Below are 26,271 nucleotides of genomic sequence, written 5' to 3' on the forward strand. Positions count from 1 at the left end.
GTGTCTACTTCATGGAGTAGCATTTTAGTATATAAACTCTCTTTAAATATAAAGAGAGGGAGAAATAAAGCAAGCCGAGGCTCTGTGCATGGGATGGAGACACACTGGCTGTCAGACCTCCGGGCTTTCAGGCAGCCGTGTCCTCTACATGATGGCATCTCCCAGAGTTCAGGGGCCTGAGATGAAGTCATCCACAGATCGGCCGGAGACATGCGCCGTTGGTAAGACATGATTCCACACAGAGCTGCAAAGGCTGGTGGGTTGGGATGGGGGGAAGGTCACCTTCCTTATAGAAAACAAAGGCGGATGATGAAGTAGAGGCCATGGGAGGCCTGGACTTGGGTGTCAGTCTCGGGGCAGGGCAGAAAGGTCTGTCTGCTGTGCTTCCCAGCCACATCGCACGGAGGCAGTGAAGCCTGGAAAGCAGTTGTGATTTCTTTTGCACTGCCTCTGGGCCGGGCAGGCATGAAGGCAGGGGTGACGTTTCTGTGGGATCCCATCCGTGCGCTGGGCAGGACCATAACTCATCTCCACTTGAGGAGGCACGTGCCAGGTGGAGGGTCTGACGCATGGAGTGAGTTTAGCACCATCTGGGGGTCCACTTATGGCTCTAGCCTTTCTCTGTGAAGGAAAGAAGCTGCCCTGGCCTCTGGGCTGGGAGACCCGGCAGCTGTGGAGGGCAGTGAGACGGTGTGTGTATCCACCTGGGATCCGTGGATCGGACACAAATGCATCCAACATGAGTCCTGAAGGCCCAAGTATATATTTATATATACATACATATGCTCCCGGACACGTCAGGCTCCTGGGGGACGTATCAAATTTACGTCACATCCCACTTCTAGGCTACTAACTTCCAACTGTGTGATCTTCCGATCATGTGGCAAAGCATATTTGAAATGTTCTCTGGTAGGCTATCTCCATCAAGCTTTAGTGCAAAATTTACTATAGGATCTTTCTTTCCTCTAGAAATAAACCATTGATTGCTGTATGGACTGCTTATTAGATGTCAAGTTTGCAGACTATGCTTCATTCCTTTTATGTCAAAATGCTTCTCCTAATACCAACACAACCGAATGTAGTAGTAGTAGTAGTAGTAGTAGTAGTAGTAGTAGTAAGAAACTTTCCAGAAAAAAAAACACATTTAAAATTGCAGCCTAGCTATGTAGGAGACTGAGATTTGAAGACTGAGGTTTGAAGCCAGCCAGGGCAAGGAAGTCTGTGAGACTCTTACCCCAGCTAACCACAGCCAACGCCAGGAGTGGTGATGTGGCTCAAGTGCTTGAATGTTCACCTTGAACAACAACAACAAAAAAGCTCAGGATCCGCATCCAGCCCAGTGTTTGAGCTCCAGGACCAACCAACCCACAAACAAACCTATAAATAAATATGCCATACCTGCACAAGCGTACATACATATATGCTATATGTATGTACGTATATATTACATATGCATATATACTGGTGTCAATGGTGTCTCTATAAACCATGCATTTTTCACTTTTATTTGGAGCTACTCAGATCGTACCACTGACACTTCACTGGCCATGTTCCTTCATATAGTAATGCAGGAGAAAGTACAGATTTGCTCCACTGAATGTGGGACTTTGGGGGCTTTTCCAAGTGATGAGATTTAAGTTCTGGGGTAGACAGAGTGTAAAACCTACAAGTGTAGATTGTTCTGTTCCAACGCTGATTGAAGAGTTGGAGAAAAGGGTGGGTAGGTTGAAGGGAAAGGCAGTGGGTAAACGCCTTTGGTATGGCTGCTTCTTGGCGTTCTCTGCATTGTCACCAGGCCCAGGCGAGCCACCAGTCCTGACCCAAGTCAAAGCCTCAAGATGCCTGTGATAGAAACCACAGAAGCTGTGCGCCAAAATCCACCCTTCCAGGCAAGAGATGTAAAGATGGACTTCGAGAAGTATTCATGTGAACAGACCAAGAGTGCAAACAATGTGTAAGTAGATTGGGAATTCAGACATGGGGTTTAGACTTTTAACCCACCACAAAAGAAATTCTCCCACCAATACCCAAATAAACATAATGATATGGAGCACACATTCCTCACACACAACTCTTGTCTGCACCCACATTGTGCAGAATACACGAATGAGGTCACGGTTACCGTAAGGACTCTGTGACTTCACGCCATGTGTGCTCAACCTGCAGCTGCAGGGCCATTGCTCCTGTCTCACCTCACACCGGGGCAGCCACACCTTGGACAGGGTTGGATTTGAAACCAAGATCCAACAAAAATGACCTCTTGGAATTTTCCAAATTGAACCCATTTTAGAGTATGTGAGAGAAAAGTGAAATCTGAGCTGCGAGTAGTCACCAGGGAAGAGGTTTGATCCACAAAGCGTCCAATGTAATGTAATACAAGGTCAGAAGGTAATTGGCGTGCTTGTGTGTGATGTGGGATAGAATACTTGTTCCCTTCTGATTTTATAGGAATTTAACTTGTGGGTGTGCATCTGTGGCTACCACCCAACAATGCAGTTGTTAAGGTAACATCTTTTAAAAGCTAGGCACGGTAGCTTTTGCCTGTAATCCTAGCTATTCAGGGAGCTGAGATCTGAGGGTCATGGTTAAAAGCCAGCCTGGGTACTAAAGAATGTGAGACTATTATCTCCAATTAATCTCTAGAAACAGGAAGTGGGGCTGTGGCTCCAGGGGTAAGGTGGCAGCCTTGAGCTGAAGAGCTCAGGGACAGCGCCCAGGGCCGGAGTTCAGGCCCCATGACCCATAAATAAAAAGGTATTGGCTTTTGAGATGGTTTCATACTCAAGTTGTAACCTCTGAGATCAGCCAATTGTCCTCCATGTTTTACACGTGTGATTAAACTGTCACATCTGTGACCAAAGACTCACATAGTCATGCTCCCCTGTCACTCAAGGGCTCATGGCTTTCCACCGTGAGCAGGGCTAGCGTCCACAGTTATCAGCTGCTCAGGACATCATGAGACTTAGTGGGAGAGAAGTCACAGAAATTTTTGTTTATTTCAAGTTACAAGTCTGCAGTCAATGCAAGGATCACTTATGCTCCTTTAAATAAATGTAAACTTTCCAATGTTCTAGAAAATGCATTGGACTCAAAACTCACAGAAGAAGATGTGGTGTGAAGGTCTGGTCCTTGGTCATAGCTATGCCTAGATTTAAATTATCAGTCTCTTTCACATCCATGAGCATGAGCTCTCCTAAAATTTTCATGAACTACCAGGCTCTTGTGCTTCTTCCAAGAGAAGATAGGACACATGTGGGTAGGTTTTGTGCATAACCCCTCGGGGACGGGTGGATGACAGGAAAGTTAGGAGCTGGCAGCTGGTGAGCTTACTTTTACAGAATGCCAAGGCGCACATGCTTTCCCAGGGGACCTCACAGGGGCAGGGGATTAGGAGGCAAGGGAGATGGTGCAGTTAGCGGTAGGAATCATCACAGAATTTGATTTATAAAGCTTCTAATTGATAAACATGTCATTACATATCCAGTCCATATTATACATTTGGAATAATGATGCTGAGTGGAATCTACAAGGCTGGGGAGTTGATCTTTACATCTTCAAACACTGCGGGGTCAGTGCCAAGTCTTCCATAGATGCTTGTGTATTGCCACTAGAAAAAGGACCTCGCTACCACATAGGTTAGCTTCTCTTTTGGCTTACTGTTCCACAATCCATCACTCTTTATTTTTATTGCCCAGTGACGACCTGCAGAGGGAATAGTCCCAACTCCCCTGCTTCAACTAGATAATCTCTGCAAAGAAAAACAGAGTTTATGGCTCCTCTGGCAGCTGCAGCAGGAATACAAAGCCCACATGTGAGCTGTTCTGGGCACTCTCCTCATTTATGAGTCCTTGTTAAGTGCAAAATGATCTCCCAGGTGTTCAAAATAGACAACTTTCTCCCAAAAGCATGGACATCGCAATGATTCTATAATTTGCACACACAATGCCTTATGTGTTAAGTAGGTGGATTGAATGATAGGCCTGACTAACATCCTATTTCCCTCCAATAAATCCCTCCAATGCGCCTGGTGCACATAAAATAGATTCTAATCCTATTCCTGTCTCATCCGTGGGCCTTTTCTGAAGGTCAGGAAAATGTCACCTCTCTGGTCTTCATGCCAAACCCATGTGTGGGACAAAGTATGCGCTGACTTTCCATTTAGGTCTTATCTGCATTGTAGAGTTTAGAAATGGGTGAGTGAGAGCCAACGCACATCTCCTACTGTGCAAGGAACCTCTTGTCATAGGCTTTCACACACACAGTCTAGCTCACTCCTCAGGCAACACGCCAAGGCCCAGGTTAATCATGAATTCTCAAAACGAAAGCCCAGCGTGGTGAGCCCATGGCTGCTGAGAGGCATGAGCCGTGAGGGAGACCTAGGTATCTCCAGAGGTGGGCTCTGCTTCCTGCCTCAAGGCCCCTCCAACAAGCTCTCGTCCTTCACTTGCCCAGAGCTCAGCGGGTCCAGTTCATTTTTTTTCTCAGAAGAATCTCAACAGTCCTTAAATTATAGACATTATAAACTTCTTAAGTCCTTCTGTGGTTTGGAGGTCAACCTTTTTATTGACTAAGATAAATTATTTATTTATAAATAAATATTTTTAGAATAAAATCATTTACTCCTTTCTTAAACTCCAACTTTACATATTTTGTTCCACATTCCTACTGTCTTAAGGGCAGACAAGAAACAATGCAGAGAGAGAAAATTGGACTAATTGCAAATACCATGTCACAACCTAGTGGAATTGCACAGAATCTCAATGTCACCTTAAGCTCCAGGTGACCAACTATTTTATCATCCCACGTAAACTGCATGGCATTTTAAATTCTGCCACAGTGGAGGTGACTCTTTGTTTCAACTTTGTTCAGATTTTATATAATGATTGCCATGCCTTCTTGGATTTTATTTAATTTATTTATTCTTTTTTTGGGGGGGGGCTGATTTTGGGGCTTGAACTCGGCCCTGAGCTTCTTTGTGCTCAAGGCTAGCCCTCTACCACTTGAGCCACAGTGCCATTTCTGGCTTTTTCTGAGTAGTTTATTAGAGATAAGAGTCTCACAGACTTTTCTGCCTGGGCTGGCTTTGAATCTTGATTTTTGTCTCTCAGCCTCCTGAGCAGCTAGGATTACTGTTATGAGCTGGGTGATGATGCCTTATTATAGCTTATTGTACCTATTATACTATTATGCCTATGGTACATTGATTATTGAGGTAAAAGTATAAATTCAAACTACATCTTTGAGTTTAAAATATTTTTTTCACTTAGAATATTCCAAAATTATATAAGATAAAATAAAAACATAGTACCTAATTGCTACTGACTTAAAATGTTGTGGTTAAAAAAATAATCCTAGGGGCTGGGAGTTTGGCCTAGTGCTAGAGTGCTTGCCTAGCATGCACGAAGACCTGGGTTCAATTCCTCGGTACCACATACGTAGCAAAAAGCCAGAAGTGATGCTGTGGCTCAAGTGGTAGAGCTCTAGCCTTGAGAAAATACAGGGACAGTGCTCAGGCCCTGAGTTCAAGCCCAGGAGTGGCAAAAAAAATAATCCTTTAAAAACAAATGCCATCTTTCCTTAAAACATTTAAAACAAACACATGAATAGTAAAAATTATTTGCAAAAAGTGGCAAAGGATGATAGGTATTATACAATGGAATCAAATTCAAAAAGCAAACTGCAAGACTACAAACACCAAGGTCTCAATAGAAAAATGAACGCGACCGATAGTTTTGAGTTCCCTTCTGGCTCGCAGCACTTAATAGCAGAGCCATGGATGGGCACTGAGAACAGCTCTGCCTGCGGGGCTGGGGGCTGGGCTCTGCCAAGCACCTCCACTCATTGTGATTGAGTCTGGCACTGGACCAGGAGATAATTAGAAGTCCTAAATTCTGCTGTAGAAATAACAATGGAGCCTCTGGCCACACTGACAGAGTAAACACACACACACACACACACACACACACACACACACACACACAATTTGTGCATTCAAGTCCCGGAGTACCACTTTATCCCTATATGTGGTCAAAAAACAAAGACAACAAGAAAACTTGCAGGCCTACTGAGGAAGCCGCACTCCTTCTAAGAAAATGATGTAGGAGGATGGCTTTCCATCAAAGGAATGGAGGAGTATGAGAGCAGCCTGCCAGGGGGACTCTTCCTGAGGTCCTTGCTATGTACCAGGAACAATGGCAAGTTTGTGAAACAGAAATACAGCAAGGAAAGTTCGGACACACCTGCTCTACTCTACATAGGAGGTAGCTCGGTGGCGTGATCACTAAAACACCACCATCAGCAAGAAAATCTCTCCAAACTCAGAATTCCAGACAGCTCATCTCAATCATGCTTTATGACCCGGTATCGATCTTGCAGATCCGTTTCTGCTTTTCACCTGCTTTCTAGTCCCCTCCCCATCAGCCTGCACAGGAGGTGGCAGGCAAGATCTGACCCAGAGAGGGAAGGAGTCACTCCTTCCTGCCCTATTTCCTCTTACTTCCCGTCTGCCTCTGCATTTTCTTCTTTCCACTAGGGTCCTCCCGTTAGGACTAGATGTGGCAGTGGCGCTTTGTTCTAATGGCAGCAGCTGACCACCCAGCATACCACGCCTGCTCCGGGCTCCACAGTCCCATTCCCCATAGCCATCTCCCATTCTTTCAATCACGAGCTGGAGAATACTCGCAAAGTGGGCAATTACCTGAATAAATCACATAGAAAAGAGATACACTATTGTCTTTGGCCATTACCTAAAACATGCTCATAACCACACCTGGAGGAGGCTGATTCCAAAATGGCAGTGTGAGGAGTGGGGCAGCGCCTCTCCCAGGCAGACACACGCACACACACGTGTACATATGTGCACACACACAGCACCCTCGTCCTCCAGACAGTCTGAGATAGGAATCACTCCCCAGAGTCACTCCTGCAGATAGCACGCTCTCCTCTCAGGGGGTCCTTTTCTCTGCATATAGTGCCTGGTGTTGAAGAGATTCCTGGCCACGCTGAGTTTGGGCATGAACGCCATTCAGTAGGACCCTAGAGCTACTAAGACTGGCCTGGCGACAGCGCATAGGACTTCTGGACTTGGGGACAGCACCTCCCGCTGCACAGGGGTGTCAGGGCATCTATGCTGATGAGAAGGAAGGCCTGCCTTCTATGCACTCACCTGCACCGTCTAGCCACAGAGATGCTTTATTTTCATAACCTCTGCACATATTCCAACATTTAAACCCTTTCAGTTGGCTTTCGCTTACAGTGCAAAGTATCATCACACAGTGCATGTCAGGGAAAACCCTGCTAGACTGAAGTTGGAAGACTTTCATCTGATAGTTGTTGAAACTAAACCTGGTTTCACACCTTTAGGCTTCAAGTAGAATAAAACCTCGACACATTTTGCAGCTCAGCATGTCTAATCACCCACTGTTGTTTGTGATTAATGTTAAACTAATTGGAAAAGCTACAATCGCTTCAATCATAAATGCTCATCTCATAAAACCATAGTTGGATTGACTTCTGAGGATAATATGGATATGTTGATATCAGCTAAAAACTTTGAGTATATTTATTCCCAAGTAATTAACAGAAGTGTGTGCAATTATCTCTTACCATCACCAGTTAGTTCCCCACAACTGACTTACACATCTCCTAACCACAGCCAGCCTTCGGAAAAGGCCTCCGTCTCACACCACATTGGCACCTGAGGCCCTCAGAGAGTGAAGCCTCCTCACAATGCTCTGCTCTCTCTTCTTGCCATTCTCAATGCTGATTTTTTACTTTGTTAATATTGCTTTATTTTTCTGGCTCAAAAACATTTTGCAAAGTCAGTTGAAAATCTGGCAGTATTTCAGGAAGCTTTCTAGGATTTATTGGGTGCTTTAGAAGAATCTCTCACTGACTGCAATTTCCAGGGAATCCCTGGAGAGTGGGTTTGGAAATAAACTCAGTACAATTCAAATCAGTTCCCCGAACAAATTTTCAACCAAGTAGGAGAACTCTTAAGCAGAATGAAAAATCGCCATACTTATCAATGTTTTTATATCTTCGAAAATAAGAGGATCATCTGATTTTAAAAAGTAATGTCTTATGCATTCCTATTTGAATAACCAATATACTTTATTTAAGAGGTGCTGAATCTCATGTAAACTTTATCTCAACAGCAGTAAACAAATGATATTCATTGACTTAGCAAAAATGTTTATGAAAACCGGAAATCTTTTAGTAAAATCTATTCTTACCATATGTGGCAGAAAAACATACTATTTTGTTGTGTTTTATTGTCTTTAAGTAGTTTTACAAAGTGGTTTTAATTCTCATGTCCAATCTGAGTGTCGTGCATCTCCATCAGTGTCACTTTCTTCCCTCATTTTCCCCTTGTAAGCAAACATCATTTGGAAGTATTGAGTAATAGAGTTTCCACAAATAGCTTCATCAAAAGTGCTAACGATTATGCCATTTTTCTATAAACTATACTGAAAAGTTAAAGTGTTTATCATTCACCATACAAGAAGTCATATGGACTGTACTGAAAAATAATTTCATATTTATGAATGAACATCCCAAAACAGAGGTTGAGAAATGCCATTGTTACTTCCTGCATGTGAATCTGAAATATGATCACTCATTGCAAAAAAATGGTTCGTATGGAACAAAACCTTGAGGATGAAAAGCCTGTATTATAGGGAGAGAAAGAGATCATTCTGGAAGCCCCCGCTACAGTTCAATGTGAAAACCTTCTCCCTGGAAACCGGTTGTAGGAACAAAGGACTCAACTATCATGGATGCCTTTAAGTGGAACAGAAAGTAGAAAAGTTCATGCCCAAGGCCATTGGTTGTGAGGAGAAATTCACATTTACAACATGCCAGTGAGAACACTGTTCTTATGGAAATCGACCCTGAGAAATACTGCATGGCCTCTCTTACACGTGGAATCTTACAGGGAACTCCATGCAAACGGAGTTAGAGCACAGAACCCCAAGACAGTGAGGGCTAAGTAGGTCAGAGTGAGGTGAAGAACCCAAGCTACAAGATAAATAAATCGGGATAACTACAGGAATCATGCTGATTACCATTAATGGTTCTGTAGTATGTATGGATCATTTACTAACAGGCTGTATTTTAGGTGCTCTTCTCCCTCCTTCCCAACAAAACCATAAAGAAAGATGTGGTGAGAAAGAGGAACAGGATATTCTGCTATCCAAAGGCATTCTATGTATCCAAACATCATATTATACACTTCATAGTACATTAAAAATCAATTTAAATATAATGAAAGAAAAAAGAAGTTAGACCACAATGTCAATATTTAATAAACAGCACAAATAAAGCAAAATTGTACAAAAAAACCCAAAACGGTCTGGCATAGAAAAAGTAAAATATCAATGGCTTGATAATATATTTCAATTGTTACCTATAAGGTCATTAAGCATGATTATAAGTTAATAAATATGCAATCTGAAGAACAGAATAATTTAAAATGCACACTGATTCAGAGAAGTGTACACTTAACAACATATGAATGATACTTGATTTGAGTTTATTAAAGGCTGAGCAAGGGAGAAAGGAGGAGAAAAGATAATTGAAGTCATAACGGCTAAATGTTTTCTCAACATTAAACTACACATTCAGAAAATTCAACTAAAAGAATAAGCACTCACATACTCACCCTGTACACATACTGGAGATAGTCAAAGAACAAAACTAAGGAGAAAACTGCCTCACAACCCAGTAATCTCTTGAAAGTATCACGAGAATAAATATATATATATATATATATGTAAAAAAAAGATTTAAAAACCCTAGTGGGCCGAATAACTGTTATTACTAGAAACACCAGAAGCCAGAAAGCTGTAGTACGATATACTCAAAGTGCTAGGGGAAAAAATAAAACAAAACCACTTTAAACCAACACAGAAAATGCTCACAGTAATTTCAGATTGAATTAATTCTCCTGTCTTCTCCCTCATAATGACCGCGAATATTCTGTCCTGAGAACACAATGTCCTGAGGGTGGAAGAGCACAATGCTGTCCAGTCCACCCTGAAGCCGTGCGTTCCAGCCCGGTACAGCTCCTCTGGTGGATGTCCACCTCTTGTCCCTCAGCGGTGGCACCAGCCATGCATACACAGTCAAGACGGACTCCATTCTCCTGGGTGGCTTCGCTAAGCCCGGTGGTCCCTCCCAGCTGGGAGACTCCTGGCATCTCTAGTCCCTTCCTGTCCATTCCCGGGCACCTATATCACGCAATGGCTGCTCTGTGTGGGTGTTCTGGTCTACCAAAGCATAGTGATCCTGCCTAAGAACCCGTCATCTCTATCTCTATTCACACAGCCAAAGCCACGGTGAGATGCTATTTCACACTCTCGAGAGTGGCTAAAATGGAAAAGGTGAAGAAGGCCATGTGTTGGCGAGAGTGGGAAGAGACTGGATACTCTCTGTGTGTCCGTGGAGTGGCCATCAAATGGCACAGCTGCTACAGAAAATAACTGAGAAATTCCTCAAATATCCCATGTAGACTAGTAAGTACATTTCTAGTAATGTCCTCGAGAGAAATAAAAAGCTACATCCATATATAAATGCATGTCCACAATGTTTGTAGTGACCTTATTCACAGTAACAGAAAACAGCCAGCAGTGATGCCTATGGATGGGTAAGGAATGGATTAAATATATGATGTAACTATGCAGTGGATTATTATCTGGCAGAAAAAAGTAACATCAGCCACACATTCTACAATATGGATGAGCCTGAATGCATACTAAGTGTCCTAACGAGTCATGAAAGACCACATATCTATATCTGTGTATACGTGTGTATATGCATGTACATATATATATACACATATAACCATGGAGTGTGTTTGTAGGTAATACTTGATTATGCCATCTAAAGAGCTAAAATGCATTAATGGATGCCTGAGAGCTTCCTGTGTTAGGATATTGGAGAAATGTAGAAGGTGTTTTCAAGGTGCTGAGAGCATCTCCAGCTGAGTTTTGGGATAGGTGCATGACTCTGTGATTTTACAAAATTCAATGTGGCATGACTTATGCCTCAATAAAGATGATTTAAAATGAAGAGAGCAGTTATCTATAACTCACCATCAGGTCAGGTGAGATAAGACTGTGGAGCTATGAGCAAATTATTGGGTGTGTGCACAAAGTGAGTCAATATCACTCTTTTTGCTATTTTCATCATCCTTACCCCCAGTTTAACCACTCAATGTATCTTTCCTTTCCTTTTCATTTTTAAGATGCTGTTATAAAATGGGTCCAGGCTGTACGAAGCCATGCATTTGCATGTGCATGCCAGGTGGTCCCACAGAAGCACATTTGTCAATCTGATAGGATCCTAAGTGGAACGGGTACTTGTTTCTAAAAATCAAAAATTCTTCTTAGTTCATAAGAAGTATTTTGAGCCTAGATACAGGGTGGCAATATCTGGCTAATTCAGAAACCGTGTTACAGATTTTCTTCAGCGTTCTACACTAAATTTGTTAATCTCTTAACATTTTCTCACAAGCATTTCTCCCCGGATGTGCTGTCTGTTAACAGCCATCCCGGGAGTGTTAGCCGTGTCTCCGTTTATGGAAATCACATCCTGATGACCACAAGGACTGGGCATGGGCTTGAACTGCTTGGCCCTGCCTTCCCCTGCTCTCCCTCTTCCCCCCTCCCCAGTCCTCCGCCCCACATGGCAGCCATGGAACACATCACTCTCGCATTGCTAAGCTGCAGGGAGGCCTCTCTCTCTCTCAGTGCCTCCTCGGGGCCCAGATCCAAAAGGATCCATGATATACCATTCTGAAGGTCATTCATTATGGACATCGTTACGGAGAGTGTGAAGCCTAAAGTACCATGCTCATTTCCCCTTTTCCACTCTTCTTTATGAATATTTATTACAGATAGATGGACGCCATCAACAAACTTGATAGTGTGCCACAAGCAATGGAGGGTTATTAGGAAAGAAGATCCAAATTCAAAGTCCGTGGATGAGGAGAACAAATCCATACCATCTCTCTGGAAATCAGGTTGTCTAATTAAATTATCTCAGATATTCTGTTCATATACATATATATATATTCCTGTAGATTAGGGAAAAATGGAGTATTTCGTACAAGTCAGGATCTCTTCTACAATTGTTCTCTACTGGACGCCGCCAAAGCGCATGGGTGAGAATAGTAATACCGAGACACAGCCAGGCATAAACTCCATGAATAACACAGTGCTTATCTTCAGAGAAAACTTCCAGAAGCCACTCAAGGACAGGTTGGAAGTAACTTTTCAAGAATGGGCATGTGCAGGTGAAGCCAGCTCATCCAAGCAAAGACATTTTGCTACCACAGCTCAGTCTCCCTTCCAGGACATTTTAACTTCTCCTGAACAGAAACAGGACACACACCTCTGGGAAGGCCTGATGAGCATCCACCAACCATCAGCTTCTTCCTCAGAGGGCTCGTGGATGTCCGGTGGTCACAATGTCTTCAGGCAGGCAGGAATTGTGGAAACAGCACTGCGTGACCCCAGAGTTTGATTTATTTCTATGTGCCCATCTGGGAAATAGACCTCGGCTTATTTTTCCTGCTTTCTTGCTGGATGACCCCAGTTAGGTCTTTCTTCTGCAAAACTGGGATGTTCTAATATTCGTGTATCTGTGTGTTGGGTAGCAAGTCCTTGTTTGACATCAAGAGCAGAGAAAGAATTCTACCAAATCCCAACTCCCATTAGAGAGCCAGGTCAATAAAATGTAACTGGAAACCCTATAAAAATGCGTCTCTAAGGGCTGCTGGGTGTAACGCCCTGGAAACACACTTGCCAGTTCTGAAGAGCCAGGGTGAGGCCCTGGATTTGGTCCTTTTCAGCAAAAGTAAACAAAAGGAAATCTCACTTGAGAAGCGAGATCTACCTAATACTTCAGTCACAATCTGAGCCCCAAAGGATAGTGGGGCCAAGGAAGGAGCTTCTTGAACAGACCATTCCATGCTTTTATCTTTTATCGTCTGCCTAAGACAGAGGCCATTTTACCTGTCCCTTCTCTTTCAAATGCATTTGATGTGCATGATCTTGTGACAAATCACCCCGTTCTCTCACTCCCAAGGCTAGTCGAGGTCATGCTTGCAGTGATGCTCTCGGGAGGAAACGCCAGGGGAGCTGGAGTTTATGTTCTTGATGTGTCAGGAGGAAGGCATACAAATTTCTATTCCCATGACCATAATGTCAGATTCCACTGTTTACTGCCTTTTCATTTCATCATCTTTCATGTAATGTTACACTAACATCTTCTGCTGTTAACTTCCATCAAGTTCAGACAGACAAGAAATCTAGACCTACTGCCAGCCAACTTGATTAATGGGACTCAGGTACACCAGAGTGCCCTGCCTCTGAAGTCTCAGCACTGCCACTGTGTCTGCATCACCCAGGTAATGGGAGAAGCACCTTGTTCAATGTCTGCAGAGAAATTCAAGGCCACCACAGTGGGTGGGACAGGACTGGCACACCTCTCTGTTGTCCACAAGAGATGTGCTTCCGGTTTAAGGTACAGTAGAGGAAACCCAGGGAAGAGAGTCTGAAACTTTTGCGTGATGGGACTGGAAAGGCCTATTATTTTTTCTTGGGCGACCTCAGCCATATGTCTTCATGCTTAGTGAGAGGACCAAGTAACCACCACTCTAGCTCGGGCAACTCCTTGCTGTGTCCATTCTCAAAGCAAAGCCCCACAGCCACTTAGAAATCAAAGTAGTCATGAGATCACCTCATATCAAATTCCTTTAAAAAGTGCACTGTTGCTCAGTTAGAGATAGTTTATAGGAGTTAGCATATGCATGGGTTTAGTTATTTTAGAGAACTGGCTAACAGCTTCTCAGCATCCCCACTCCTGCATCTACACACAAACATAACTTCTGAGATGTGGGGATGTAAATCTCCTCATCATGCAGAAAGCCATCGCTAGGCAGACCGTACAATTTCAGAGTCCAGAAACCTAGTGACTAAACCCTGAACATTTTCAAGATCTGGAAGTGCTTTGACCACATATTTTCACTCTGCCAAGTTGTCTTTTAGTTACCATTGTCTGCGATTCATTGGCTTCTAGCTTCTAAGACATTTTCTTTACAGCACAGAAATCTTTTAAGAAGCATCGAATTTCCTTTGTGAGTAGAATTGAAGGATGGAGGCAGTCTTAACATGGCTAGTGGAATCCTTCTTGTAGAATACCTTGAGCAGTCCACTGAACACAGCTAAGCCTCACGCAGGGAGTGAATCAGGTGTCCAGAAAGTGAGAAGCATAGACGGCTAAGACCAGCCTTGCCAGCATGAGTGCTTTCCTCTGTGTCTTGTCACCATCATTACGGTGAAAGACAGAAAGTACTCAGAAATCTCTACAAATCATCAACACAGCCAAGCCACGGACATTTCCCCGGACTCCCTCATGAAGTGACTCCTTCAGACTGGGCCACGTGTTTTCGAATATGCTTTTCTATCAGTAGCGCTCACCCACAGTTTCTACAGAACAGCAAATGGGCGCGTGCACTTGGTGAGGGTGGACGCTCCTTCCACATAGGCCCAGGGCGGCTGCATAGCACAGTTTTTGAAGCATCACTTGACATTTTTCCCACCTACTTTTTTACCAAGCAAAGAAATGCACAGAACAGTAAGAGATAAGACCCTGCTGGTATTTAGAGGGAGAGCTCTTTTTGGCCTCTTCCTCCCCCATCACCACCCACCCCTCACTCCTGGTGATGGCTGCATGTACTCACCAAACCTTGGCAGGTGGAGAGAGCCACCGAGGAATTCCTTTGGGAACGCAAGGAGCCTTGGTAGAAGCAGAGGTCCTCGGCTGGGAACGCGTGCACTGACCGGGTACCCTCCCTGCCCAGGGTCTGTACCAGCAGTCCAGGAGCCACCAGGCTGCTGGCAGCCTTCAGGTCCAGGTGGAAGTCGTGCCTGGCGCCCAGCAGCCGGAGGTGCAGACTGCTCTGTCCCTGCTGGCCTGCCGCTCGTCGGCGTCGCTGGTGGTGCCTGATTTCGTGGGACACGAACTCTCCCTTGTGGTCAACCTCATAAGCAGACACCAGGTCATATTCTGAAATGGAGAGTGGGGAGGGCCTGTGTCACTACAGGGTCCTGAAGTCAGGGGATCTTACCCCACGAGGCACCCTGGCTACTCAAACACTAGGAGATACGAGATCAGGGGATCTTACACCATGAGATACACTTGCCATTCCACACACCACGAGATGACGTGGGGAAAGGCAGCACACCCCATGGTGAAATTCAAAGGATGGCAAAACTATTATCAGAGTAAAAAGGGAGAAATCCTCAAGGCAGCCTCAAGGTAAGCCGCTGTCCCCATAATGCCATGTTACCAGTCCAGAAAATCCAATCAAAGCTAAGGAGAAAAGTGATTCCCAACCAAATAAAATCAAAGCTGGCACTGATGATTATCATAAAATTTCCTGAAGTCATCGTCACATATATTTATTTTCATAGTTCTGAAATTATCATTCTATCATATTCTTATTTTTTAATAAACAGCTTTATTGGACTAGCAAGAAATTATAGCTTGATGTTACTATAATTTTTTTCAGAAAAAAGCTTCAAAGAAAAAAAGGTGGTAGGCATTCTTTGTTGTTTAACTATTTCATTGTTAAATCCGTAGATGGATTTATTTACAGGAAACTATGGAATGAAGATATTACGGACAGACATCGTTATTATGGGGGGAGTGAAAATGGTTTCCTTTGCAACTAAAGCTCGTGGGGAACACTTGTGTCCACAAGCCTGTCCTGTCCTGATCAGGAGTGGTGTGGAGACAAAGGAATAGGACAGAAGGCGCCCAGGAGGTCAGTGAAGGCTCTGGTTTAGGTTTGGGAGAAGTAGAGAAGCAGGATAGGGTGCCAAAGCATTGCCCAGAAGGGCCTGGGGAGCACAGAGGTCTTGGAGGCCAGGCACACATTCCCTGGAGCAAGCAGAGGTTGGGGAGACATGAATATGGGGTCGGTGGGAACGACATGGAGCAGGAAGGGTGCAGAGGACATGACTACAGAGCAGGAAGGGGTCTGAGGCAGGGCTAGATAGCAGGCAGGGGTCAGAGGGCAGGACCAGCGAGCACATGGAGGCTCTGGGCCTCCAGAGGTGCGCCCTCTGCCGCTTCCAGAAGCTTGGATGTACACCAAAGGGCTGTCAGAGCCACGTGTGGACATTCCGTGCAGCTGTGACTGGAAAGCCTTTGCATGCTGAGCGGGTCTGGGCAGAAGCATGTGGAAACTGAGGCAGCAGGCTCTGACAGTCAACTGACATCTACCCAAGGCTGCATCCAATAGGGGCTTAGCTCTGGAAGGATGGAAGACCCTAATGCTGCTTGGGAACAGGAGGAAGTGTGACACATGTGGTTAAATTTTACCCTGTGACAGAAGACAGAGTAAACTTCTGTGGCGGGTGGGAGGGGCCAGTCGCACCTCTGTGTGGCCCACCAGGAAGAAATGGCCAGCACATACCATCTACCCTGCCTTTCTTCTCCAAAGTGTGCTCCTCATAGGAAGGCTTCGTCTGCCCCTCTCCTCCTGCTTTCTGGGCTGCTCTGTGGTACCCCGTATCTCTCACACATCAGGGGTGATTTCTCCATGCTGTGCCAGCCTCTCACTACTGGCTCTCAAGGCAGAGCAATGGGAGCTTCTCAGGGACTTGTTTCAAACTGTGGCGAATTAGTGAAATTTATTGCATATAAAAAGGGATTACTATCTTTACAAAGCAAATTGTTTCCCCATGACATAAGCCACATTCTCATGACCTTTATTTTGGAGGACAAATAGTCCTTATTCTTTATTTGGGGAAGGGAGCATATAATGTTTATCCCGCAAAATCACTACCAATGAACCACTTTCATACAAACCCACAGTGAGCTGTTGTAATAAACAATGGGCAGCAAGTTGTCTAGAGAACATGGCCTGGCCCATTTCCCTGGTGTAAGCCCTCTCACCATGCTGGAGTGGTGAGCAACATGGTCATGAGGGGGGAGGGGAGGGGAGGGGCGGGGAGGAGAGGACAGGAGAGGACAGGAGAAGAGAGGAGAGGAGCCACATCAAGGTCTGTGGCTGAGAGCACCTCTCCCACACTGGAACTGTGGGCAGTGAGCTTGAGAATGCCAGGAGTGGTAAGTCCAGCGGACTCTGAGCTGATGAGTTCAGATACTTTACACATTATAATGCAATTGGACTCACTGCATTTTAATTTCTAACACTCAGCTGAAAAAACATCTGGGAAGGTCACCACCAGTTCCCAAGAGATGGTATGCGCTGGCAGTGTGCCACACTGGACTCCTCCCCTGGTCCCATCCAGACAGCCAGTGAGGGGAGACCCACAGGAAAAATGACCTGTCTCTGCCCTCAGTGGGTCTGGGCTGAGGGAGACTCCCCTCCCCGCCACATTGGCACTGTCTGGAAACACAACGAGAAAAGGCAGACGGGTGCTCTTGGTCACTGGGGGAAGATTCCAGGCCTGCTATCCCACCAGTGCTATATGTCGCCACCGACAAGGGCTAGAAACCTCATGTTTTCAGAAATCCCTCCTGAGGACCCAATATGTGTCCGAGAATATGAACAGGTCAAGGCTGAAGGACGAAATGCATGACATGAGCAGAGCACAGACCACCCACCCCCATCCCACTCCTTATCTGCGGAGAAGCCAAAGGCCCACCACAGTCAAATGAAGTAATTAGCCTGGTTTTGTGCTTATGTTTCAAATAATCTCGGAAATCAATGGTTGTGATTTCAAAAAAGAAAGGAAAGAGAAAGAGAAAGAGGAAGGGAGGGAGGGAGGGGGAGAAAGGAAGGAAGGTGCAAAGAAAAAAAGGTTAGTAACTTTTGCTGCTTGGGAAGGCTTGAATAAGACCGAGCCCCTGTCAATGCTTTTTTTTAAGAAATCATTTCTTAAAAATTTAGAGATGGGGACTGGGAATGTGGCCTAGTGGCAGAGTGCTTGCCTAGCATGCCCAAAGCCCTGGATTTGATTCTGAAAAAAGCTGAAAGTGGGCCAGGATTTTAGCCTAGTGGTAGCGTGCTTGCCTAGCATGCATGAACACCGGGGTTCGATTCCTCAGTACCACATACATAGAAAAAAAGCCAGAAATGGTGCTGTGGGTCAAGTGGTAGAGCTCTAGCCTTGAGAAAGTCCAAGGAGAGTGCACGGGCCCTGAGTTTAAGCCCCAGGAAGAGCAAAAAAAAAAATCAGAGATGGTGGGTGGCGGCCAAACTCAGTACCTCAACCGCTTGATGTCAGGAGCATCAAATTTGGGAAGATGTTGTTTGAGGAGCAATTAAGTGATACGTAGACTCCCGGTCGCTGACAGGTGCCAGCGTCTGAGGACTGACCTTTCAAGCTGCTGGCCTGCTCTGTGCTCTGTGAGGTCGTGTCGACGGGAACACTGACATGTACAAACGGGGTACCCTCAGCCTGCCAGTCACCCAAGATGTGTAAGTGTCTGTGTGTGAAACATATAAACTGGGAACACATACACATTTTTATATGCAGTTTAAAAGTGTCCTAAAAAAGAACTTTGAAACCTTGCCCTGAATGCCAAACTTACTTTGGAATTTCAAAGGCTGATAACCTGTGCTATGTCCTTGAACTTGTGCTAACCACTATTTCCATCACATGGACAAATCTCTAGAGAGAGCATGGAGTTCCTCCATTACTTTCTAAAGAATAAATAGTCCTAGCTGCGTGCCAGTGACTCATACCTGAAATCCTAACTACTCAGGAGGCTGAGATCTGAGGACTGTGGTCCAAAGCCAGCCTGGGCAGGAAAGTCTGTGAGACTCTTATCTCCAACAACTGCTCAGAAAAGGCTGGAAGTGGTTCTTGGCTCAAGTGGCAGAGCATTAGCCTTTGAGGAAAAGAAGCTCAGGGACAGAACCCAGATTCAGAGTTCAAGACCCCAAATCAGCAAATAAATAAATAAATAAATAAAAGCAATGCAAAACCAGAAGGAAGTCTATATATTAATATCTGAAAAATAGATCGGAACTCTTTGCTGTACTGTCTCAGGAATACATGATGTCCCCTTTCCTAAGGCATGGTTACTGAAGAGACTCAGAAAATGTGCAATAGCAATCTGAGGTCTTGCTTTGGTCAGAATACATGGAGTAACAGAGCGGTTTCCACACGAGCGTGTGCCAGAGGTGCCGCAGCAAGCTGACAAGAGCCGCCCAAAGGCCACCGGGAGGGCGTGCCAGTCCCCAGCCTCCAGACCTAGCAGGCAGTGTCACACACAGCTTGGGTCTGCCAGGACCCCTTTCTCCGGACTCCCCTTGTAGACTTTAGAATTGCCAGGGGGAGGTGGGGCGTGTGTCCACTGAGCTAGAACTTCCCTCCCACTTCAAGTCGGAGCAAGTGGCTGGGACGACAGGTAGAGAAAACAGTTCGCAGCCACGGGCTCGCAGCGGCCAGGCAAGGAAGGAACCCTGCAGTCATGGGGTCCAGGAAGCTGCCCCCCTCTACACCGCCTGGTTCTGGCTGGGGCTTGAACTCGGGGCCTGGGCACTGTCCCCGGGCTTTCTCAAGGCAAGGGCTCCACCATTCGAGCCACAGCAGCACTTCCCGCGTTCTCTGTGCCTGTGGTAAGAGGACTGGAGCCCAGGGCTTCGTGCGCGCTGGGCAGGCGCTCCACCTTTAGGCCGCGCGCCTGCCCCCCGCACCCCCAATTAAGATCGTGTTATCTTCATGAAGATGGCATCTTTCTACGAAGTACACACGACCAAAGTCAAGAGCGGTGACAGGCTCAGACTCAAGAACCCACGGGTCCACACGCGGGTGGGCTCCGCGTCCTGGAGGCGCCCACTTCCCTCGCGCGCCCTCTGACGGCCGGCGCGCCCCGGAGCCTGGTCCTGGGACTCCACGGCTCCCCGCGGGGCCGGCGGGGTGAGGGAGGCCCGGGCGAGCGCGGCCGCTGCAGGCAGGACGGGGCGCCAGGACCGTGCGCCAGGCAGCCAGGCGCGGTGCCGGGGCTGCAGTCCCGGGACGGAGGCGCCTAGGAAGCCGGGCCGCCGGCTGCTGCCCTGTGGAAGGCGGGGGAGAGGGAGCCTCCGGTGTGGAAGTGGAGCGCAGCGGAGGGGTGATGCGCTTCGTAAGTACCGACTCCAAGACTGCGATGGTGAGCTGTGCACACCTCCCCCGAGCTTCTCCCCGCGTGTGTGTGCGCGCGTGTGCGCGCGTGCCATCTCCCGGCCCTCGGCCCGATGCACCGATCGGGCGCAGCGGCTCCTCTCCGGGAACGCAGGTGCGGAGGAAGGGCGCTGGGAGCGCGCGCCGCCGCGGGCCCCCAGCCGCGAGCCCCGGAGCCGCCCCGCGGGGAGCGCGCCCGCAGCCCGCACACCCACCCCGACTCACCGCCGCTCTCCATTCCGCCAGGCCGCTCCACCGCAGGGGGCCTCGGGGCGCCGGCGCTCCCGGCCGTGGTCGCTGCGGGTCCCAGGGCGCACGCAGGTGCCTGCGGGAACACGGCCCGCACGGGGGCGTGAGGTGGCGGGAGGGGCTGCGGGGACGCGGGAAGGGGCAGGGGGACGGCGGCGGAGGGGCGCGGGGGGCGCGGCGGGCTCACCTGCAGCAGGACCCCTGCTAGCAGCAGTGCCTGCAGCGCCAGGCTGCCCCGGGGGCCGCGCTCCGAGGTCATCGCTGCGCTCATGGCTGAGTTTCCCGGGGCCTCACCCAGGGCGCCCCGCGGGAGTCAGTGGGCCTTGGAGGGGCCGGGCCGGGGCTGGAGCCCCGGGGTTCCCACAGTGGCTCCGCCACCGCGCCGAGAGCGGTTATTACTGTGGATCGGTGCGGCGCGGGGGGCGGAGTGGCGGGGGGCGGTGGGGGCGGACGGGGGGGGACAGAAACAGGGCGGGCAGGGGCGGAGGGGAGAGAGCGAAGGGGGCGGGCAGGGAAAACAGGTAGGAGGGGAGAAGAGCTGGCGATGACGGGTGGGCCTGGGCGGGCTCCGCACCCAGGACCCAGGGGTGCGGCGCGGGGCACGAAGCTGGGCGGGCCGCGGCCGCCTGGCACCTTCCCCGCCGGAGGCCCGCGCGGCACCCCCGCGGCAGCCTGCGCCCTGCGCCCTGCGCCCGGGTACCCGTGAGGCTTCGCCCGCTGCGCCCAAGCCCCGTGCCATGCCCGGAGACTCACACTGGAGCGAGTTTCTCCCGAGGGCTGGTGAGGCTTTGGGGAGCTCCGCCTGCCGCGCCCGGGTGCAGGGTGTCGCCCGCGGGTGTCACCTGGCCGGGCTGGCCGGAGTGCGGTTCCCAGTGGTGGCTGAGTGGCTCAGGCGCACCCGGCTTCTCCGCCAGACCACGGGGCCAGCGGACACCTGCGCCCTTGGCTCCTGGCGGCCTAGAATTCTCAGGGCAAGCACAGCACGAGGACACGGGTGTCCGGACCTGTGCGCGTGCTCACGTGTGAGTGTTTGCACGCGTGTGGGTGTGATCTGGCCGCTCCTGTCCAGCCTGCTGCACTTACCTTCCGCGTGGCCTCCCCCCCCCCAGGCTCCTCCCGCGGGGCCCTCGGAGCCCTCACGTCCCGCATGGCCTGGCCTGGCCTGATGTACCACGACGGGCAGTGGCCCCTCCATCCAGTGGCGCCTGTCCTGGCTTGTGTGCCCCAGGGGCAGGTCCCACTGAGTCAGCGCCTCAGGTGCCTAGCAGCTCAGGAAGGAGGAGCAGACCCCGCATCAACCCGGGCAGGGCAAGCCTTGCTTCCAAACTTCCATCCTGTCTGTCTGTCTGGCTCTCATTTAAAGATTTTTTCCCCCAAAACTATTTTATATAAGTGTCTAAATGGGGAACCGGCTTAAAACACCTTTGACCTCCTGCCCCTGTCCTTCCAGCGCTTGCCAGTGTACATACAGCACCCTGCATGCCTGCCTCCCCTGGGAAGGCTGTTGAGGCTGGGGTGGACAGCCTGGAGCTGTCCAGAATAGCCGTGGGCAGAGACAGCACTGTCTCCTCTCACCTGCAAGACATTGCTCATTTCCTGAGTGGGAGTCTTTAAGAACAGAATGGCTTCAGTGTATCAGGAAAGGGAATTGGAATCTGACTTTCCAAGTGGAGGTGACTTGTGTGGAGGTGTCCTGGGCTTTCTTTTATAAATCCACGCTGGCAGAGAAGAAGGAGAATGGCTGACCTGGAAGGATTCACGCTCTTGTTTCCTTTTCGAGGGCTGAATGAGTGCCTTTCCCTGGTTATGGAGGCAGCAGTGGGGTCTGTGGTGATGGGACTTTTCCATTTCCTTTATGCCCAGACCTCAGGCTTCATCCCGCACAGGGATGTATGGGGAGAAGCACGGAGGAACCAGGTTGAGTGAAAGCTCTCCCTTACTTCTCGGGACGCCTGGCCCTGGCAGTCAGAATGTGGTGTGTGGCTCAGGTCTAATTTGGAAAGAGAAGACAGAAACCCAGATTTGGAAAGTTTCTCCATTAGTAAAAAGCTCCACAAAAGGAGTTCTGAAGGTAAACGCAAGGATTCAAATGGACAGCTCACTTGAATGTTCTTTGAAGATCTTAGAACTCTAACCTTTGTGGTCAACGTTTAGGAAAATTATTATTTTAAAGTTTAGGCAAGATTTCTTTTTCTTTTAGTACAGTGGGGTTAAAGTTGGAAGAAATGGGAAAAGGCGAGAATCAATTCTCTGCCCCACACAGCATGTGGGAGCTAGCTACTGGTTCCAGTGGTTCCGTGGTAGCCTATGCTTTCTGAGTGGGGCGAATGTATGGGGTCGACCCCTAGCCACCCGCTCCTCCCTAGATGGCTCTGAATGGGTGCGGGTTGAGCTCCACCCCAAACCAGGGTGACTGCCAGGATTTCCTTTTGCCAAAACTGCATGTGACTGGAAGATTTGTCACAATTCCATCGGCCCCAAACCAATATTGCTAAGTGACTTCCCAGCCTGACTGTCCCTTCTCCTCCTGTGGAGTGCAGCTGGGAAACCAGGCCCCAGTGAGGTGGAAGAAAGCCAGCTGACAGCACCTGGCCCCATCTGGCTTCCCTTACCCTGTGGCAGGCAGCGTCAAGCTGGAGTAGGCTTCTGACCCTTATCCTAGTCCAGCCCTTCAGGTCCTCCCACCAAAGGGTGGTTTACAGACTTAAAGTGCAGAGAAGTTCCATAAAAACAAGCAGAGCAAGCCCATTTTCACCCAAGAATCTTGACTTCTCAATCTGAGTGGAAATGAGGGGCCCTGGGTTGTAGGGATTTCACGCAATGCGTTGCCCACTGTGATGGCTGAGCAAGGGTAACCGGAAGTCAGAAGATGCCGGAGCACCATACTCTAGAGCAGCTGACAAGCCCTAGCCCCAGCCGTGTCTGCTCAGATCCCCCGAACAAGTCCCCAGGGAACGTGGGCCTCTCCGCACATCAGTACTACAGGGCCACACACACTGGGTCCACTGGCCACACCAGAAAAGTTCTTCTTGTACCCCAGGGGTGAGTGAGAGTGCCAGGACTGAGGACAAGTGTGTCATTGGGCCCATCCCAGAGGCTGCATTCCTTCTCATAGAGACTTTCCTCTTCTCAGGGAAAAGAAGATGGAAGAATTGGATCCAAGGCCCGGACAAGAGTTGGGTCCTGGCTTCAAAATAGGGTACATATGAGAGCCTTCCCTTTCTAAGCAAAGGAATGGAGCCAGCAGTGCTGATACTTCATAGATGTGTCAGGGTCACCTTGAGTCCTGCTGTGCCCTGACACCTGCGGTCCTCAGGCGAGGGGCGAGGGGTCCTGCCTGCCTGCCTGCCCGTTTGCATTTAGACTAGCTCCTGGGACATCCCATAGCACCCAGACTGAGACAGAGAACTGAGATGGTCAACTGGGAGTGGAGGGGTGGGAAGACACTGTGAGAACACTACAGTGGCTCAAGGATCCGGTGTCCTGTGGCCCCCCTGCCTCAGGGACTTTGATCTTTCCCCTCTTTTGTTTCCCATATTAACTTCCATTAAACACTATTTTTGGGGTGGCTCATGCCTGTAACTGTAGCTTCTCAGGTGGCTGAGATCTGAGAATCATGATTCATTTTTGAGTGTGTAAATAATTCTTCCTGAGTTTCACCTCTATTTGAATCTCATACTTATTTATGATAATGATGATGATGATGATGATGATGATGATGATGAGGAGGAGGAGGAGGAGGAGGAGGAAAGCTCCATCCCTATGCTTAGAAAGGAAAGGCTCTCCTATGTACCCTATTTTGAAGCCAGAATCCAACTGTTGTCAGGGCCATGGATCTAATTCTCCCATCTTCTTTGTGTACTTCTTTAATTAATTAATTTATTTGTCGGCCATGAGGCTTGAACTTTGGGCCTGGGTGCTGTCTCTGAGATCTTCAGCTCAAGGCTACTGCTCTCTTACTTCGAGCCACAGTGCCACTTCCGGTTTTCTGGTGGGTAAGTGGAGATAAGAGTCTCACAGACTTCCAGGCTCAGACTGGCTTTGAACCAAGGTCCTCAGAGCTCAGTCTCCTAGGTAGCTAGGATTACAGTTGTGAGCCACCGATGCCCAGCGACTCTGGGCACTCCTTTCTTTAACGTCTCTCCAATTGTGCCTGCCTACCTCCCTCTCTGATCATAAATAATGGAGGGAAAGGTCCAGAAGGGGAAGCAAAGCACAGATTCCACTGTCCTGGGGGCAGTCACCATAAAAACCGAACATGGGGTGAATAATTTCTGCTCCCCGCTTTACCAAAAAGTCAACTCCAACTGTGAATAAAATTGACAAGCCATGGCACTCGTCTCTCAGAAATGTCGGATCCGGTATTTACTTTGGTGAGAAGTCTGGGGGCCAGTTAGGCTTTCTTGTATTTTTGGCAAGCCATTTTGCTCATCCTACTGGGTCCTAAGATTTCTGCATGCCTTTGACCTTGTGTTTCTAGGATGTGTCTGGCTGTGTGCGCATTTTGCTATTAATTTTGTCCAGAACATCATGAACTCTTTTAAACCTTGTGCTCACTTCTTTTGTTTTTTTTTCCTCCTAGCATTGGAAAGGTTTATATATTAGTGTATCCATTGTTGGGGGAATATATTAAACAAATCATGTTTAGCATTAAAATAGATAATCTGGGAGTGTAGATAAACTGCTGAAACTCTGAAATCATGAGGGCAAACACTGAGGGAATAAATGCTCCTATACATGAGTAACTAAGTAAGGTTAATAAAAATAATATGGTTCATATTTTCCAAAACAGTTTTAAGGATCAAAGGGGAAGAGAGCAAAAGGTGAAGGCAAATTCTGAAAAAAAATTCTGTATTACAAATGAGATAAGCTATACAAACTGCTGAATTTATGTCATTGAGGGTCACAGAAATTGGCTGAGATCCTTCGAAAAGTCAAAAAGTAACTTCTAACAGTGAAAATGAGCAGAATCTATGTGAAGTAAAAAGTAAAAGACTTTGACGGGGTAAATCAAGCCAATAACAGAATAATGAAAGACAGAAAGCTTAGGTGAGAGCAGGAAATGTATAAACTACTATTAAACCAATTGTGTGCAATTGAGTAGTGAGTTTATTGCAAGATTTTGTTTTAAAACTAAAACAATAATAAACTCAAAATGTACATCGATGCTAAGCACCGCTCAACTATTAAATTTAATCTTTCAATTTATAGTAAGTGGAATTATTTGTATCTAAGTACAGTGAAACAAAGGTTAAGTTATGACCCTGGAAACCATCCTAAACCTCCAGACATCTTCCTTTTCCCAGGTGCAGATGGAACAGGAGGAAAGCAGAATGCATAGTGGGCTTAGGTCAATATTCGCCAAGGACTCATTGGTTAGGCCGTGAAAAATGTAGTCTGAATTTGAAGCAGTGTGAATACAATGTGATCTATGTTAATGAAAACCATTACATGTCACTTAAAAAGAAACTAAATGAACGGGAACATGATTGGCCAAGTTATACATGACTCTCACGAACATGCTCACTTCCTTTGCTCTAATCCTTGCCTCCAAATCCTGTTGATTTCAGGGGAATCCATTAGAAGGATCTTCCTGGAGGAAAGCTCGCTTCTGAACACGGCCTAACATTGCAGCTGCCAAGACCAAACGCTGCAGCACGGCTAGTCCCTTGCACACACAGCTCATTGGAGATACCGAGAACACGTGGAGAGCTGCCCTTCAGACTACAGAGATCCAGGGACACGAGAACCCATGCTCCCCATCTTCAAAGGCTTCTTGAAAAGTCTGATAGGGCTCAGAGAAGAGGCCTATCACCAGTGTGGTCACGCACCACTGGTGCTGGACTGCAGTGCTTTGCTCAGTGCCTCGGGA

At 47.7% G+C, this 26,271-nt stretch overlaps 1 protein-coding gene across 1 annotated transcript in view; it reads right to left on the bottom strand.

Annotated features, from left to right (window-relative positions):
- The window catches only part of Adamts16 (ADAM metallopeptidase with thrombospondin type 1 motif 16), a 94,814-nt gene extending 74,144 nt beyond the window's left edge, over nt 1–20,670 (bottom strand). The window contains exons 1-3 of the mRNA XM_090331185.1: nt 20,587–20,670; nt 20,376–20,475; nt 14,747–15,072 (exon numbers count right to left, since the gene is read on the bottom strand). Of these exons, the coding sequence (XP_090187311.1) occupies nt 14,747–15,072; nt 20,376–20,475; nt 20,587–20,670 (510 nt within the window). The remainder of the gene's footprint in view (nt 1–14,746; nt 15,073–20,375; nt 20,476–20,586) is intronic.
- Nucleotides 20,671–26,271: the final 5,601 nt, after the last annotated feature.

This window comes from Megascapheus bottae, chromosome 4 (genome assembly GCF_031878675.1).
Source record: "Megascapheus bottae isolate mThoBot1 chromosome 4, mThoBot2.hap1, whole genome shotgun sequence".
Lineage (NCBI taxonomy): Eukaryota > Metazoa > Chordata > Mammalia > Rodentia > Geomyidae > Megascapheus > Megascapheus bottae.